This window comes from Ictidomys tridecemlineatus, chromosome 10, assembly GCF_052094955.1.
Source record: "Ictidomys tridecemlineatus isolate mIctTri1 chromosome 10, mIctTri1.hap1, whole genome shotgun sequence".
Classification (NCBI taxonomy): domain Eukaryota; kingdom Metazoa; phylum Chordata; class Mammalia; order Rodentia; family Sciuridae; genus Ictidomys; species Ictidomys tridecemlineatus.
The window spans coordinates 129,573,400-129,592,822 of NC_135486.1; the positions used below are offsets into that span (position 1 = coordinate 129,573,400).

Consider the following 19,423-nt stretch of genomic DNA (forward strand, 5'->3'; position numbering starts at 1 on the left):
CTGGCTGAAAGACCCTAAAACCATAAGGTGCAGACTATTGCGGTCTCTCCAGGAAGATGTCTTCAGGTTCAGGGGACAAACTCCCCAATTAAAAAGAGGCTTCAGCCAGGCGCGGTGACGCACACCTGTCATCCCAGTGGCTCCAGAGGCTGAGGCAGGAGGATGGCGAGTTCATAAGCCAGCCTCAGCCACAGCGAGGTGCTAAGCCACTCAGGGAGACCCTGTCTCTAAATAAAATACAGAACAGGGCTGGGGATGGGGCTCCGTGGTGGAGTGCCCCTGAGTTCAATCCCCAGTATCCTCCACCCCAAAAAAGAGGCTTCAGTCACAGGTGCACATTTATTAAGGAATTTGCTGTAAAGAAAAGTGGGGTGAAAGAGAAAATCGGGGGAATCTCACAAGGAGGAGGTTAGCAGAAAGACCAATCTGAGGAGGACCTTTAAGTCAAGAGCAGAAAACGGAAAGGAGCCACCACTTCGGGGAGGATGGCGCGTGCGGAATGCTGTCACCTCCACACACACGGAAAACGTCCACATCCTGCACCCAGGCACCGGTGAATACGTCACCTCCCACAGCAGGGGGGGCTTGGCAGACTGTGAGGTGGGAGATCATCCTGGTGGGCTCAGGTGGAGCCACTGTACCCACTTGGGGCCAGAGAACCTGGGAGATCAGATCGCTAGCTGTGTTTTTCTCAGCCACCAATCTACGGCAATTTGTCACAGCAGAGGGGAGATTCATTAGCAGCCACGGTCCTGGGGGAACACGCGAAGTCCTGAGGTGGGGGAGCTCTTAGAAATATGAAGGTGTCTGGGGTGGGGGGGTCGGGCCCTTTGATGATTCGGGGGGAGGCACAAGGGCCAGATGACATGGGGCCTCATAAACCCACCCCCCTGCAAGAAATTTGGGTTTTATCCTAAGATTGATGGGATGACATGAAAAAGCTTCAGTCCAATATGAACTGTATTTTTCCAAGGTCACCTTTGCCGCTGTGTGGAGAAATGGAGGCAGGCGGGCTGGAGGGTGGCGATGAGGACCGGAAGGAGCAGATGCCTTAGAGACCGTGAGGCGGCTGTGACAGTGATCCAGGAGCGAGAGGATGGCTCTCATCAAGGCTGCGGGGATGCAGGCGAGGAGATGCCTGTAAGATATATTTTGGACACTGACTTATTGGCTCCGAAAAAAAAATCAAATAAAATAATTTGGACATCCGAATGCCAGGGGCCCTTTGATCAAATAAAAGCCAGCTTTTCAGAGACCACACATGGGCTCCTGACAGTGACAAACGGTGTAGCCACTCAGATAGTCCCCAGAGCAGGGACTTGGGGATGTTCTGGTAGAGCCAAGGAGGTAACAGGAAAATGTATGTTCCTTCCCGAATGTCCAGCCACAAATGACTGTCTTGCAAGAAAGAAATTTAGCTCAAGTGCAGATGGATGCGCTGGGGCACACTGGGGACACTTGAGAAGTCAGAATGTTATTTATGGGGACAATGACTTACTCTGCTAAACAACTCTAAAGTCCCAACCTGCCCGAGTTCCATGAAAGTCTCAAGTTCAATCTCCAATTTGAAGCTACAAAAATGAACATGGATCCTTCTGGAATTCAGATGGGATGTGAAGGAAACCCAAAGACCCGCCAACAGAGGTTACTGGAAACGTTCGACTCATGCCTACCGACAGCGCGGTAAGTAGAATCCGTGTTCTGATTTCATTTTTGAGCCAGGAGGAGGGAGCTATGTTTGTCCCCGGGTAACCTTCCTCTGTCCCTCATCCGGGATCGTGGTCATCACTGTGACACTAACTACCAAGCCACCACAGCTGACATTGCTTGAGCATTGACCATATATAACATATGACAGAGATCTCTTGTCACCCTCATTCTTAGACAAGAGGAAACGGAGTCCCCAGAAATAAGGGCATCTGCCAATGTGGCACGAGGAGGCGGTGGAGATGGTCCCGCTAGGAAACCGGGTTCTGCACCAGGAATCTGCCAACTGTGGGCAAAAAATCCCACTGGCCCTTGTTTTTGTAAATAAAGTTTTATTGGAATACAAAACATGCTCCTTGATTCACCTCCTACCCACGGCTCTGTCGCACTCCAAGGGCAGAGCTGAGAAGCTGCAGCAGGAGCCATGCGGCCCACGGAGCCTAAAATATTTACTAGCTGGCCCTTTGTGGAAGCAGGCTGCCAAGTTCTGCTCCAGATCAGACGTTCTGCTGGGTACATTTCCTCAGAGCTCGCCCTCCCACTTCTTCATGCCGCTTCCACACCAGCCACCCCACTCACGCGTGAGAGACCTATTCCTGATCCTTCCACCAGGAGACACCAGGAGCCTTCTCCTTCCCAGATTCCTCCCACTCCCACAGCTTGCCTGCCAAGACCCGGGCCACGCTTCCTCCCGCCCTGCTCTGAGGCTGAGAGGAGGCTGGGATGAAGGTCAGACTATAGGAAGCCAGACTCCTGGGTCCCTGGTGCCGCCGAGACCAGTTCTATCCCCTGAGAGCATCAGCCGGAGGGCTCACTAGGGAACGTGCTCCCCACGCATGAGTGTTACTTAGGGAGACATGTGAGTGTTACGTAGGGAGAAACCTTCAAGTGCTGGCCTGTAGGAGCTGTGACACAGAGACCTGCTCCCCAAGCATGATTTCTTTTGCATGGGGCTTTCCCTAGGGGGAACTCTACCCAGCCGGGGGGAGAGGAGAGGGAGGTGAATGACCAGAGGGATTTTTGCCATCTGCCATCAAAGCCAGCAAGAACAGGGACAATGGGAAGATAGGAGGGTCACTGTCAAGCCCTGGAGAGCCCTCTAACTGAAGGTGATTGCTTACGAACCCTCTTTTACGAAGGCTGCCTAACAGACTGGGTGGCCTAAACCACAAGAATTCATTTTCTGCAGCTGCGGAGACTGGAAGTCCACCATCGAGATGTTGTGGGTTGGTTTCTCCAATTCCCCCTTCTTGGCTTAGGGATGGCCACCGTGTCCCTGCGTCTCCCCGTGGTCTCACCTCTGTACGTGTTGGTATCCCAGTTTTCTTATAAAGATATCCATCCTACGGGGCTAGGGCTCACCCTAACATCCTGGGGTTTACTCCATAATCTCTTTATAGATATGGTCTCCAGTCACTTCCTGAGCTTCCTTGGGGCCAGGACATTTGAATGTTGAGGGAACACAGTTCACCCCAGAAAGGTGATCTTCCTCATCTCTAAGGGAAACGTATCTGATATTTCATCTGCAAGTTTGACACGTACTTAGGTTTAAGAGAGATACTTTCATAGTGCTTCTCTTCCCAATTTTCAAAGGTCTTTTTATTAGGAATGAATCACAGGTCTATTGAATGCCTTTTGGTACTCACTGACATAATCATAAAGAATACTTTTAATCTTTTGTGTGTGTGTGTTTGTGCGGTGCTGGGGATTGAACCCAGGGCCTCGTGCATGTGAGACAAGCCCTCTAACAACTGATCTAGATCCCCAGCCCTATTTTTAACCTTTTTCAGTGGTATGATATATTAATAGAGTTCCTGTTATCAGACAGTTCTGGATTGACACTCAGAATATATGAAGAAGTCCTATAAATCAATAGGAAAAAGGATTTTTAAAATCTAGTCCAAACACGACAAAGGCTAGAAGCACACTGTTGAGGAACAAGAAAATGTCCCCGATCAACAAACATTAGAAAAACTCCACCTCAACGAGGAAATCAGGGAAATGCAAATTAAACCAGGAATAAAATCCCATCCCACACAAGAGTTCCCAAGGATGTGGAAGACAGAACTCTCACGCCCTGCTGGTAGGAGCGTACACAGCTACCGCCTCATTTGCACAGGCAAGTGGGGACATGTACACCAGGTTTGTTTTAGCATTGTTTATAATAGCCACTAAAAGAAAAAAAATGGAAACAATCTCAATTTCTGTCTTCCTTCAGGCTGCTATCACAAATACCATAAACTGAGGAGCTTATAAACAACAGAAAGCTCTTTCTCACAGTTCCACAAGTCTGAGCTCAGGGAGGCAGCAGCATGGGAGAAGCCTTTTCCAGATGGCAGACTGCCACCTCATGATATCCCCACACCCCAAGAAGAGTTCCCTTCTGAGGGCACTAATTCCATTGCTGAGGGCTCCGCTCTCATGACTCGCTAAAGTCCCAATGCCCCCAAGTCCTAATGCCTAACTCCTAATGAGTTAAGACTTCAACATGGGAACTTGAGGGGCACACACTCAGTCCATAACAAATGCTCATATGTAAAAAAAAAAAATAGACAAATAAAATAGATGCATGTGTACCGTGAATGCGTTAGATCTCCTTGTGTCCGCGTGGATAAATCTCAGATACCTAACGCTGAGAGGGCAAAAGCAAGTTCCAGAGGGACACATTTAGAATAAAACCAGCTATGAAATCTTAAGGACATATAAAATAACACGGAGCTAAATATTTATGAATACTTATCAAAGTTTCAGGGGGTAGAAAACAGAGGTTAGAAGGATACATACAAACTTCAGAAGAATTGTCGTCTCTGGTGTGGGCAAGGGGCGAGGGAGGGAAGAAGGGGACAGAGATTAGAACTCAGGAGGGGTACCAAGAAGGAGACTCAATGCATTTATGAGGTTTTATTTTATTTCTTTATTTAATAAAATGACCTGAAAAACAAAAGTGTTTGTATTCCTCGGCCCAATCCTCCTTGGTCATGGTGAATGATTCTATTAATGTCTTATTGAATTCTGGCTATTTATAGTTATTTATAGTTCTCATCTAGCGCCTCGGTCTCTTCTCTCTCTCTCTCTCTCTCTCCTTTCCCCCCCCCCACTATATTCTTCAAGATTGGATTTCAGGGTTGTACCATCCTCATAAAATGAATTAGAGGGTTTTTCTATGCTGTTCTGTAGTCTGGAACCATTAGTCGAGTACAGAAATGATCTGTTAGTAGAAAAATCTGAAGGAAAAATAAAACAAGCACGTTAGAAAAATCTCTGCTTAAGAAGCCTATTTGAAAGTCACCATTTAGCAATGCTTTTATTTTTTTTTTCTGTTTATATAATTATTTTTCATTCAGACTTATTCCCTTTTCGGGAGTCAGTTTTTGGAACTCGTATTTTGTAAAACAAATCTACATCGATGAGATCTTTCTTTTCATGTCTTTTCAAAGAGTGGTACATGGTAATAATCTTGGTTTTTTTTAATCTCTCGCATGCCTTTTAGAGCTTCTCATCATTTATAATTTTATTTGTTTTGCTTTCCCCCTCCTGAACCAATTTGTCAGAGTTTTATCTGTATTATTAGTTTTCTTCCCACAGCTACCTCTTGAATGCATTCATCACACCTTGAGCTTTTCTGTTTTAGAATCCATGGAATTCTGGCTTAAAGGATTTCAAGGATTTATTTTTCTTGATTCCTTTTAAAATTTTTTTTGCTAATTTTCATATTTCTCGATTTTAAAGCTAACTTCATTTATTTTTTTATTTTCAACAATAAAAAGCAATTTAAGAGCTTTGGCTTAAAATTACATTCCGCAAGTTTTCAGACGTATTATTCCCATTCTCATTCTTCTCTAAATGGGCTTTGTATATTTTTATTTCTCCTTTGACTCAATAATTTCTTAGGAGATTGTTCCATATAGCAATCGCTATTCAATATTAATGGGAGACACCCAGATGACAAGAGCGAGACCAGAGGGGTACCCAGCACAGCCCCCAACTCTCCATAAACAGGGATGTGAACCCAAAGCCTGATAATCATGAGAAATAACGTTGGCTCCTTCATTAAAATAACAACCATGAAGTAAGTGGAAAAGGAGCAGAGTTTGCTCTCTAGCTCATTTCATCATAGGCCTCCACGTAGTATTTATAGAGAACATTAACCAAGAAAAGCCTTTCCCCAACCACAAGATACCACAAGACGCAGATGTAATGAGCAGCAAAGATCTTTTGGCAACTGGGGCCAAATCCACTATCACTGTTACGAGAACCACCAAGTGCAGGCGCAGCATATAATATTGCTGACGTGGAAGATGCACCTCCCCAGGACATCCAGGGTGCCCATGGTACTCAGATGGAAGGCCCAGCCCAGCCAAGATCAATGAATGATACCATCCTCTCATGGTCAAGCATGGCGCAATATCACAGCCAGAACTGGCCAATGGAGCGCTTACCAACTTTCCATGAAAACAGACCTTTGACATATCTCTAGCACAAGACTTAGGATGTCACTCTGTACCCTGTCCGTTGTTGTCATTTCTTTCAAGAAAACAGGTACAATTTGTCAGAAATATATATATTTATATATATAGTGAGTTTTCCAAGAGCAATATAAGATATGTCCCCTTCCCTTCCAAGTAACTAGAGTTAATTATTCTGTATGTATCTTTCCATGATTTTCCTGAGTTCATGCAAACATTCATCCATCAAAAGACACATGAGACATTTTCTTCTTGCTGTCATTGTGGCCGAAAAATAGGACCATATTATACAAATTCACCTTTTCACCTAAGAGAATAAAGATATCCTTCCACTCCTTCCACTTACCTGTTTCTCAATAGCTGCATAAAATTCTAGAATATAAAATAACATAATTGATTCAATCATTCTCTATTCTTGGACATTCTTTTGTTTCCAAATTTGTACAAGTATATGCTATACTGTAATCAACATTTTTTTTATTATTGAATTGGAACTCTTATTTATGTCTGCCAAAAGTGAAATGGCTAAGTCAAAGAGTGAGTATATTTTGAATTTCAGTAGCTCCTTCCAGTTTTTTTTTTTCCTTTTGAGTGGCTAAAGCAATTCTTATTCATAGTAGCAAAGTAGGAGGGTCTTTATTTTCCCCCATACAATCACAAGCCATGATTACGAATCATTTCAATTTTGGCCAAACGGATGAATTTGTAAAGTGGTTTTATTGTCGTTTTTATTTGCATTTCCCCTTCCCCCCATAAGAATGAGCAAATTTTAATTTGCTTATTGGCTATTTGCGTTTCCTCTTTCGAAAATTGCCTACTCCTCTCCTTTGCATATTTCTTTATTGTATTTTTTAAAAAATCTTTTCAATTTGCAGAAGGTCTTTGTAGATTAGAAAAAAATTAGCCCTGGCGCCCTGTCACTGCTTTTCCTGGAACTGTCAAAAAGAGGCTCAGTAGTTTTACTGGGAATCACTGGTGTAAGAGGAAAGGCTAGAAGTGCCAGCACTATTTTTGCCACCGTATGGATAGTGTCTGATAAATAATAATAATAATAATTGTAGAGAAAACAAGTCAGAATGCAGATAGAGAGCTCATGATATTGCTTGAATACCTAGGTACAGTCATTCTCAGATGGAAGGATTTAGCCATTGAATTTCTCATAACAAGAGCCAATACATTCCTTTTTAGGTTTGTGTTGGGTTTCTGTCTCTTGCCACCAAAACCTTCCTAGCTTCATATTTGCATATAACTATGACCCCACCCTGATTCTGGAACAAGACCTTAGCATCCAAAAGAAATGGATTTTCTAAATCCTGGGTCCAGGTAATATTTGAACTGATTATCATTGTTCTTGAGTATCACCCAGGTTTCCTGTTATCTCTAGAGGTTTCCTGACTCCGTAGCACCCCAAGCCCACGGGAAGAGTTTAGAGAACTTCTCTGTTACCTCAGCCACCCAAAGGAACTTGAGTCCCTACAAATCATACGGTTGGCACACTCTACGTTGGCTGGACACACTTAAGTAAGGCCTAGGCAAGAAAATGGGCAGAGGCCCAAGTTACAAATCACGAGTTACAATTATACCTGTTGGGTATTTGTGGAAAGAAGTTCTTGAATCCACAGGGATGCCAGAGGACAGGTCAGGTCTCCAATGTCCACTGGAAAATACAGCACCTCCTTAAATGGGCTGTCATCATAAGGTCGACCTTTGCCCTTTACTAAACTATGATTATTAGTCAATGCCGTAAGGGAAGGAAGGAAGTAAATAGCTCAGGAATCATAATTCTCTGTAAGCTCTTTCACAGAGGGGACTTCACAGTGTCTGATGTGGGGATTTCTCTTCTGAAGAGATAGGAGGGCAAGATATCAGTGCTAAGGGTTCACGTAAACTTTGGATATACTATCAGAAAATCCCAAGTAGGATCATTTTAGGCATAATACGCAGACATCCGCAACCACAACAACGACAATGGCAAACGCTGATATTTATTGGGCTCCTGTCATGAGCCAGACACTGAGTGAAATACTTTTTTTGTAAATTACTGTATTATTTTTACTCATGTAAAAATCGAAAGCGGTAAGTACCGGAGCTTACAAGAGATCACAGCTCACAGAGGTCCCATCAGAGAGGATGAGGTGTTATGCTGAAGAACAAAACCTGAACATCCTGATGACCACACAGAACAGAAGTCTAGTTCTGCTCCATGGTGCTGTCTGTCCACCGTGGGCTGGTGGGGGGCACTCTGCTCCTCTTGGGCTGATGGGGGAGTCGGGGGTGGGGGCTAACTCAGCTCTATTTCCAGAATCACGGCACCAGGAGGAAGGAAACTCGAGCCAGAGAGCTGACTCCTAAAGCTCTCATCTGGAAGCCAATTGCTGCTTGATTCATTTCATGGACCGAACAAGCCCATATTCACATTCAAGTTCAAGGCGGGAAGAGGGGAAAACTGTAATCCCGCTTGTGCCCAGAAGGAAGAGAATTAAAGCCATTTAATTAACAGCAACCACAGGGCACAAGCTGCTCTGGCCTGTTCCAGAAACGGAGGTGTAATAAGTGGAGAATTCTCCATTTCTGCCTCGGCCATGGCTCCAAATAAAAACCTTAAAGTTGAAAGTGTCTCTGCCTCATCCCTCCTTCCCTCGTTGACCTCGTTTTTCTACCCATACCCCCTTCCTATAGGAATTCTCATCTTTCCACTTTATTTTTATAGAATTTCTAATCTCCTGCGTATATAAAAACTCTTGAAAAAAGAACACATTGGGTTTGGATAGGGGTATGTTTTTCTCCCCAAAAGGAAGTTTAAAAAAACCTTCATTTTGTATTCAGGAATAAATGAGAAGTAGTGTTATTTATAATTGGCTCCCTCTAATTCAGACCAAATGTAGATTAATCCTAATTGATAACACATAAAATTTAATTAAACCTTAATAAAGAACCTGGGAAGGAGTTCTCAATAGATGGTATCAATGGTAATGTTGGATGCTGCGTGCCGCGGTACTTGAGATAAAACACCATTCGTAGAAGTATTTTCAGGGCTTTTGTGAAAGTCCAGATACAGGTCATTACCTCAAACACGACATTCATTAAAATTGTGGCTAAATCTGAGAGTTGGTGTTCTCCACCGTTTGCTGATAAGAAGTTTGGATCTCCCTCCTCTCCCCAGTCAGTCAGAGGCTGCTCAGTTCCCTGACCTTGAAGCCACTCTGAGCCGTGACCAGGAGTGGCTGTCACAGGCTGGTCACATCAGATAAACCCCACCCCACCGAACATCTCACTGTAGAAATCCAATTAACGCAGCTACATAAACATCACCCTTCTGATCAATGTTCCCAACACAGAAACATTTTCATTTCATGTATTCAGGAATGATTTTCTGCGTTCAGGAGTGATTGAGAACCCACCTTCTGTGGTCCATCACCCCAGAATCTAATGACTTGCAACATGAAGAGGGAGTCCAGGCAGAGGAGGAGATACGTCTCCCCGAAAAAGAACTCCTTGCTTACAATTGGGAGGATAGTCATGCCAGGTCCTGGAAAGTGCATCTAAGGAAGTAAATGCAGAAACCTCCAGAGACCAGGAAGATAATCCAAGAGGTAAGGGGGCTAGGTTGGCCCTGCAAGCAAACTGTCAAGGGTCTGCCAGGTCCAGAGGGGGGCAACCATATTTCTCTACCCACAGTGACCAGGGGAGGGGACTCTGGGCCCAATGTTACTGGATCATTTATTCTTCATTAGAAAGTTTCAGTTTTAGATTGTAATCTGAAAAGTGAAGCTCATTTTTTTTAATTGTTAAGAAATTTTTTAAAATATTTAAATACCCGAGAGGCTTTTGATTTCTCCTTTAAAATTTTTCTCCTAAATTTTTGAGTTGGCTCCGTGCCTTTGGTCTCTTCTTTTCTTGAACAAATATCAATTAACATGGTGACTCTGGGGCCAGGCACTGGAGGTAGAACAATGATCAAAATAAAGATCTCTGACCTCGGGGGGGCTGGGGTTGTGGCTCAGGGGTAGAGGGCTCGCCTAGCCCATGCGAGACCCTGGGTTTGGTCCTCAGCACCACATATAAATAAATAAAATAAAGGTATTGTGTCCAACTACAACTAAAAAATAAATATTAAATAAATAAATATTTATTTATTTATTTATTAAATAAATATTTATTAAATAAATAAATATTAAAAGGTCTCTGACCTCGTGGAGTAAATGCTCCAGCCAGAGGAGACTGACAAGAAGCAGTAAACATATTCGATAAGGAAAGCATAGGCCATGTGTTAGGTGGGTTAAGTGCTAAGAAAGACGGAAAAGCACAGAAGGGTCAAGGGAATTGACACTGTGAAGGGGTTGCCCGCTGCTATTTAGACAACAGTGTCTAAAGGCAACACTGGAGCTGAGTCTCCAAGGGGTGCGGAGCAATGAGCTATGCGAACATCTAGGGGACATTGCAGACAGCAGGAAGAGCCTGGCACAGCCCCCAAGGAGTGTGCCTGTCATGTCTATAGTGGAGAGAGGGGGAGGGGGAGGGAGATGGAAGGAGGATACCTCGGAGGGAGGAGGGCCCACGGGCCTCAGGGTTCTTTGGAATTACTCTGGCTTTTAACTAGAAGGCGGCAGCATCATCCAGGGGTAGCGACAGAGCTGGTAAAAAGCAGTTGGAGTCTAAACATATTTTAAAGGTAGAGCCAATAGGAATACCTAGTAGACTGGTCTTGAGGAATGAGAAAAACAGAAGATTCAAGGGCAGCTCCAAGCTTTTTAATGCCTGAACAAGCAGAAAGCTAAGAAGTCTCTATACCGACCCCATCCCAAATGTCCCCGATTTCAGACAGCCAGGTTACCCCCCATTTATCACCCTCTGACCAGTCATAGGGATGATGGTCGCAGGTACTATCTTTTTACTGAGCACTTACTACATAGCAAGCTATCTTATCTGCATAATGTTTTCAATCCTAGGTCAACTGTGTGAACTAGACATTGTTCTCTATCACCATCTTTCCCGCGAGGACCCTAGAAGCTTAGAAAAGGTAAATAAGTTGTCAAGCTCCTGGAGCTCATAAGTGCCCCGGGCAGGATTTAAGCGCAAGGCTTTATGATTGCAAGTTTCATGACCTAGCCACCATGGTACACTGCCTCTCCAAATCTGGAATTTTCTAACTACTTGCCTTGTGTCAAGCATGGGATGAGGCATTTTCACATTTGTGATTTCATCGGATTTTTATAATCATTCTACAAAGTTGGTATTCTTGTTCCTATTTTCAGATGGAAGTGAACTAACATACTCAGGCCCAATATCTCTTTTTCAGAAACTGCGGTGCTCCAGGGAAATAGGATAGGGAATGCTATGAACTGAATATTTGTGTTCTCCCAAAATTCACATGTTGAAGCCCTGCTCCCCCAGTGTGATGATATTTGAAGACGGCCTCTGGGAGAGATTGGATAATGAGGGTAGAGCTGGAATTAGTGGTCTTAGGCACGAAAAGAGAGAAAAGAGTTCACTCTCCCTCCGTCTCTCTCCCACTGCACCACCCTACACAAGGATACAAGAAGACGGTCATTTGCAAACCAGGTAGAAAGTCTTCATCAGAAACCAAATTGTTCAGTACTTCGTCTTGCTTTTTCCAGCATCCAGAACTTGGATAAATAATGTTCTGTTATTTTAGTCCCCCGAGTCCTTGGTATTTTGTTATAGCAGCAGAGAACGTGGCATCAATCCACCTGTCCCAACATTAGTTTGAGTGAAAGAAGAAACTAATTCATGGGAGGAAGGAAGCCATAAGACATGGTCTCTGCATTTAGAGAGCATGACTCTCTCTGGGAAGATGATCAATTACCCAGGGCCTGCCAAATGCCAATAAGTCTCAGTATGGCTGACCCTCAGCAGGCGGCTCACGCACCCTGAGGGCTGGCTCCATGCTACACACTGTGCTCCACATTGAGGATCCAAAGATGGACAGGAGAAAGCTCCTCCAAAATCCATGGACATTGAAGAGTTTTGGAGGCATATGCATTTCTGTAAATGATCTGCGAGGCTCATTTAAATGCATCCTAAGTGCCACCGAGCTGAATGTCTATTCCCAGTTCTTTTCCTTAAATGTTAAAAACTAAAGACAGCACTCACCATCTGCTGTAGCTTGCGATCTGCTCCTTCCCCCTCCCCAAGGTCTCCTGACATGGCAGGCCCTGGCTGGCAGCCCCATGTGACACCTTTCACCAGGCTACCAGGAACATTTAGAAGTTCTCGGAACATCTGCTGGCCTTTTCTCTGCAATATCCAGCTGCTGTAAACTTGTACCCCTTGCCTCTTGGGTCACTTCAAGTTTGTGAACAATCAGGAAGCTGGGTCCTAGGGTATTCAGTTCCCCACCTAATCTGGGTCCTTGGACTTCTGGTTATCGATGCAACAAATATTTACTAAGCAGCTATTATGTGCCAGGCATGATTACAGATGATACAATAGTAAGCAATAAGGATGAAGGCTTTGCCCTCATGAAACCGTCTAGAAGAGGAAACAAACCTACAACAAGCTCATGCGTTATTAGAAAGACAGAGAGCACTTTGGAAACATAAGATAGATGGATCTGAACCAGCTGCAGACTCATGGTATTGGAGATAAGAAATGAAATAGGTGTTACCCACGTGATGCTGGGTATCAGCAAGTTGTTCCAGGGAGAAGGAACAGCAAGAGAAGTGGTCCCAGGCAGAATACAATTTTGAAGAAAAGAAAGAAGTGGAGAACAAGAGAGTAATGTGAAATGAAGCAAAGATACCACACGTGATGTAAGGCATGACAGGTCATTTGAAGAAGTTCCTTTTTCACATCCTCATGGCAGAGGATAATCATTACATGTTAAAGAAATGACCTGATTAAATTTGCATGCTAAAAGAATAATTCTGATGCTGCCTGAGATAAATGGAAGGATACATGAGAATAAAGAAAAGATATGTCACAGTCCCATGCAGAGGTCCAGATGAGGGAGTACGTGGTGGCTAAGGTCATCACGGTGGCAGTGGAAATGAAGAGGATGGTGTCTAGATATGCCTTTTTTAAATTGTTTTTTTTTTTTGCTGTAATTTTATGGGTGCATTCAGTTGTACATAATGATGGGATTCGTTGTTACATATTGGTACATGTGCACAATATAACAATATAACTTGGCCAGTATCACTCCCTAGATTACGTTTTAGGTAGAGTCAACAGAACTCGGTGAGAGATCGCAAGAGGTAGGTGAGAGAGAAAGGGGAGTCGGGGCTGATTCTATCTTTTAAGGGTGTTGGTGTCACTTTTGAGAGGAGGAAACATGGAAGAAGAGCTGCTTTCATGAGTAAAGGTTGATGTTCACTTCCCGTCTTGCTGAGTTTGAGACAAGTGCAAGGCATTCAAGAGGATATGTCCAGAAAGAAAAATCAGTCTGTCTTCTGTACTGGTCATTTCGTTTTCTGACTTTCTGTATGTAAAAGAAGACAAGGCCAAAAGGTGGGTGTGGGGACTTGCATCCATTGAGTCCTGCTCAGTTCATGCCTCAGCCATTGCAGGTAAAAACACAGAAACTGTTAGGTTGCGTATCCAGGGATGTCTCAACACCCAGTGTCAGCACCCCGGACAGCTCCCCCACCACCCTCCTTGCTCATCGATGGGGAAATCAACCTACTGTGCATCTTGCCTTCTCTCTTGCCCCTCACCGTCCTACTCCTATCCTCAAACACTCATGGCTTCCCCTACCTACAACTTGGAATCCAAACGACACAATCTAAAGTCTGTTGCGCTCTGATTCTTGATGGGAGATGCCACGATGTAGGGACAGGAGACCAGCAAGAATCTTTCCAGCCCTCTCTGAGAACGTGTGGAGGAGAGCAGCGCACTGAGCAGTGAGGTAGAGAGAGGCAAGAGAACCAACCCGCAGAGGAATAAATGATGCACAGTGGATCTTCCAAAGGCTCAAGTTCACTTGGGAAGTCAAGATGAGAGTGAGCTCCGTAGGGTACGAAGTGAGGGGTGGGGTGGGGGGATGTCCAGGGGAGATAATGGGAGAGAAGGAGATGCAGGAGAGCACCCTGGATGTAGCTTTCAGGAACACCAAAGAACGACTCACACTTAAAATGCAGGCTGCGAGGATGCATTTAAAACAAAAACACTTCAATAATGGTATTGATTTAGGTCCCAAACTTCTAATTAGAAGATAAAAGAGAAAGTAAAGACCCGAGGTAATTCTTTATGTGCTGACGTAGCATAATGTTCATAATATACTTTTTTTTTTCTTGAGAGTGGAGGAAAAAAGACAGCTTGCCGTACAGAATATACAGCATGATTTTGTTTATGTTTGGACAAAAAGCTTTTTAAAGTCTGAAAGAAGAAAACCCTAAACTGTTAGCAGTAGTCATCTCTGAAAGGTAGGGATGACAGCAGGATTCCACTTTCTCAGTAGTATTTTCATTTTTTTTTTTTATAATGATGCTGTCTTCGTCCATTCAGGATGCTCTAACAAAAAATACCATCAACCGGGGTAGACTATGAATAACAAACTTTTATTTTTCTAGAGATCTGGAGGCTGGGAAATCCAGATCAAGGCATCAGCAGATTCAGTGGCTGGTAGGGGCTCTTTCCTCCTAGGTGGTACCTGGCTGTGTGTCCTCTCCTGTTAAAAAGGCACACCAGCTCCTGAAACTTCTTTTACGAGGGCACTGATCTCATTCTTTAGGGCGCCACCCTCATGAGCTAATCACTTCCCAATGGCCCCATCTCGAGGGTCCCCAGAGCTATCACATTGAGGATTCTGTTTGAATATGCAAACATTGGTGGGACATGGCATTCAGACCACGGCAGATTCTACGCTGGGCTGATGTTTGGCCAGCAGGCAATATGTTGTTCAGCTGTGCAAGTTGTTAAAAAAGAACCAAAGAATTCCATGTTACTCGGAAAATCCACTACCCAAAACTCCATAAGGACTCTTCGCCAATACATCCACAGTCCCGCAGGTGGAGGGTTAACACCAAACAAGTGCAGAGCTTCTGATTTCTCTACTGAAACTTCTAGGCAGGCGTCCATTCTGATCGGGTCACGTGGCAAGCTGAGAAAATTGTTACTTTTGAATATCTCTATTGTACTCCAAAACAAAACAAAAAAAATAGTTACATTCATTCTTTTTTTAAAAAGCGCGGTGACAGCAACCATCAGAATCGCATGACGGTTATCCCGCTGAACGAATTTTAGAATGCTAGTCTGCAATTTTGATGAGGGTCACCGGCTCACCTGTCAGATGACATTTACATAAAAGACCCCCCTCTCATAGGCTCACCCAAATTTTTAAAATTATGCTTATTAGCATTCCACCCAGATGTGAGCTGTCACAGTGGGACTTCTACGCAGGGTTCTGTGCCTGATGAGGTCACACCCCGCAGTGTGGGCACTCCCTCCTACAGGTCTGAGTCTTACCACTCATTTTACATAGGCCCCTGCCCCTCAGGGCTTCTTGTCATTAGGCTCCACCCCTGACTGCTTTGTAAGTACCCTGAAGACAGACAATTTGGCCCATTGGTCATCCTCCCTAGGCGTAGCCCACTGCCTGGTTGGTGGAAGCTTTTCAGGGTTATTTGTTGCTATTGATACATGTTATGTGCAACGTGTCCTCTTCCCTGGTTATAGCCACAACTGTCTGTGCACAGTGTGGAGAGTCAAAGTCTGTTACAGGAGCCTTCCACAGGAGCGGTGTGAGAACTGTTTTCCCCAACTTAAGGGGCAGAAATCATTTGTCTGTCCACCTGTTCCTACGGTAATTGCCGTGGATCACTCTTATTCTTAATGTTTTTACTGTTAGCTGATAACAAAGAGCATTCTCTTTTCCCTAAGAAAGTTTTTTTGCAGGACAAGTGATCATCAACCACCCCCTATGCTCCATGCCGGATGTTAGAAGGGGTCATTATTATTCTTATTGGCATCTCTGTGTCGGGACGTCAACAGCTTTGGTACCCTGATGATTGGCCAGTGTAGAGTCAATGAGGGTAATCCATACCAGTGTCCTGAGAAAACCCCCAAATTCCAGTGCTTTCGTACAATAAGGGCTTATTTCTCACTCACACAAAGAGCAGGGTGGTTGCTTACGGTCAATAGGCAACATTCTTCCATGCAGTGACTCAGGGACCAAGGCTCTTTCCATACAGCTTTGGAATGATCTGCACTCAGCTGACAGAGAAAGGAAGAGAATAGAGAAGTCACCACTTTCTATTGATTTGTTTGTTTGTTTTAGTTGTAGAAGGATAGCATGCCTTTATTTCATTTGTTTATTTTTATGTGGTGCTAAGGATGGAACCCAGTGCCTCGTGTGTGCCAGGCAAGCACGCTGCCACTGAGCTACAGCCCAGCCCCAAGACCCCACTTCTTAAAAGAACCCTGACCCAGCAGCAAGGCACGTCATTTCTGCTCATGTTCCATTGGTAAAGACCAATATGGCGGTGCAAGGGGAGCTGGGTAACGTGCTTCCTGACCGAGAAGCTGCCACCCAAGGCACCTCTAGAAATGGAGTCGTGAAGTTTTGGCGAGTAGCTCAACATCTACCACAGTCAACATAATAGAAAATCCTCTAATAAGACTCTGTAGTAGGAAAACTATCTCCTAAGGATGGTAAAGAAGACATTTTCAGATTTATTCTTCCCAAGTCACTTAATAATATTTCTGCTACCTGTCACAGGCTGTGCGTTTTTATGCTAATGGGGAAAGATTTTAAAGAGAGAATTCCACAGGCTGACAAGGATACAGTCCAGGTGAACTTAAAAGCTAGGCTGGAGCAATCTATGGCCTGATTCTGTAAAATCTAGGAGTATCAGGAAGGAAATAAAGCATCCTACTATTCTTTGAGCCCCCGAATCTAACTCTTATTAGTCAGCTTTCTGTCACTATCACAAAATACCTGAGGGCAATTAAGTTATAAAAAGAAAGGGGCTGTTTCGGCTCATGTTTCTGTAGGTTTCATTCTAAGATAGAGTGACCCCAGGGTTTGGGGCCTCTGTCAAGGCGACATATCATGGCAGGGGTGATATGTTGTGGAGCAACCTACTCACCTCCTGAGCCAGGAAGCAGAAGTGGGAAAGAAAGGGTCAGGGTATCACAATCCCAGAGCACTCTCCAAGAGCACCACCCTGGGGACAGAGCCTTAAAGACATGAATCTTTGGGGGACTTTCAACATTCAAGTTATAGCAGTCTCCATTCTATGGAATGCCACTGCCCGGCAGAAAATTTGGGCACTCTAATCAGCCACAGTTCCTGTCCCTTTGGCCATCGTTTAGCTTATGAAGAAAGCCGGAAGTCAACTCCAAGAGCATGCATCTAATAAAGCTATTTCTTTTTAAAAAAAAATAAATAAATAAAAGGAACTGCTACTGGTCCATAATGAACATTTTGTATTTTTTAAAGTATTTTCTTTCAGAGAGGGAAAAAAAATGTAATTCATTCTTTTTCCCCAAAAATAATAAAGAAAATTGCTACTGGGAAAGGTTTGGCATTTGAAACCTAGTGGGAGATTTTTCCAGCAGATGGCTTAGTGACAAAAAGCTTTTAAGAATTTCTGACTGCGAGAGAGAGAGAGAGAGAGAGAGGGGGAAGGCAGGAGGAGAGAAAGAGGGAGGGAGAGAGAGAGAGAGAGAGGGAGGGAGAGAGAGACTTTATATGATAAAGAAAAGATGTGTCCAAAGAAAGCCATTCTTATTCAAGGTCTGATGACTCAAATAATCCATACACTAGATCACAGATTTCAAAATCTGTCTGTGCATCAGAATAGCATGGAACGTATGTTTAAAATACCCATGGAATCAGAATATCTGTGGGTGGTGACCAGACAGGCATATTTTTTAAAACTCCGTCGGTGACTGTGTTGAAACCCAGTGGCCCCCGTTGTTTGTTTAATTCTGATGGTAGCTATGAAGCTGGGCGGTCTTATTAGCTAAGCAAATACTATGTGCGCTCTTGGCCACTTGTTCATCATTTTCTGTACATCCAAACCCACCAGCAAGAGCCCCTTCACCAGTTTTTTTTTTTCTCGTCTTTCCATCAAAAGCGCTGGCACGGTGTTCTGCAGAACACTACGGTGAGGATGCCAGTGAATTTGATGATTTCATTTGGAAGCGAAGGAGGCAGAGTTCACAGCCAATCCACCCAGCACGATCTGCCTAGAAGCCGAGCTCTGTCACAGCCAATGGCTCTGTGGAACACCACTGCCCACATCCTCTGGGAAGGAAGGGTGGTATCCCGGGAAGATCACAGGCTTGAGCAGATGAGTTTTAACTTCCAGCACTGCCATCTGCTCTCTGGGAGCCCAGGATAAGTCCCTCCAACCTAGTTTCTTTATTGTAAAATAGAAATGGATGATATTGACCCCATCGTTTCAAATGGGAACAACAACAACAAAAAAAAAATGTGAAGAAAAGATCTTGTCGCATGCACAAGGCCCTGGGTTCAATCCCCACGCCATACACACAAACAAACAAACAAACAAAAAAGTCTTGGAAAGCATCCACCATAGAAGAGGAACTTGGTAAATGGTACCATCCTTGCTACATTTTTTTTTTTAACTTCCTTCCCCCTGGAAATAGGAGAACCAAAGATCCACTAAAACATCACGTTTTTCCCAGTACAACGTGAATTTTCTACTAAGGGGTGACCCAGGAGAGGATGTGGAGACAGGGATATTTTTCTGTTATCCTATAAGTAACGTGGCTACCTCGGAACAGACTCTTACCTCTAGTCCCAGATGTCACTCCAACAGGAAACCACTTCTTGGTATCTGAGGCCAAGGGTAGAAAACGGACATAGTTTTTGTAGCATGTAGATTCAGGGTATAGGAATGATTTCTGTAAGTCCCACATGGTCAAATACAAAATTATATGGAACGCAAATTAATCACACAGACAGGCATAAAACACACCAGACTCTAAATATTATTTACCCGGCATCGAGCAGATGTTTGTTTCCAAAGCTACAATCTCCTCTAATTGGCCGACGCTGTACTGCATAAACTCCAATGCAAGCTTATGTTCTATAATGAATGACAAATGCCTAGAAGAATCCTTTGTGAGTTGACAGCCTCCCCCTCTAGCATGCAAATTGCATCGAAATTCCATCAGCAGACGCAGATAAGCTCATCTGCATGATTGGCAAACTAGTGGATAAACATACCCTTGGATTCATTGTCCAAATTCAATTTGATCCATCCGTCTCTGTTTTTAGAGATCATTTATTTGTTAATTTATTCATTCAGTCAACATTT

At 44.0% G+C, this 19,423-nt stretch overlaps 1 protein-coding gene and 1 long non-coding RNA gene across 2 annotated transcripts in view; both read right to left on the minus strand.

Moving 5' to 3' along the window:
* Positions 1-325: 325 nt before the first annotated feature.
* The window catches only part of Otoa (otoancorin), a 134,251-nt gene continuing 115,153 nt past the window's right edge, over positions 326-19,423 (minus strand). The window contains exon 29 of the mRNA XM_078024220.1: positions 326-1,138. Coding sequence (XP_077880346.1) covers positions 1,107-1,138 — 32 coding nt within the window. The 3' untranslated portion in view covers positions 326-1,106. The remainder of the gene's footprint in view (positions 1,139-19,423) is intronic.
* Positions 14,674-19,138, minus strand: LOC144367072 (uncharacterized). The gene is made up of 3 exons (XR_013426278.1): positions 18,896-19,138; positions 16,266-16,346; positions 14,674-15,234 (listed from the first exon to the last, which is right to left on the minus strand). It is a non-coding gene; the product is annotated as an uncharacterized LOC144367072 (long non-coding RNA).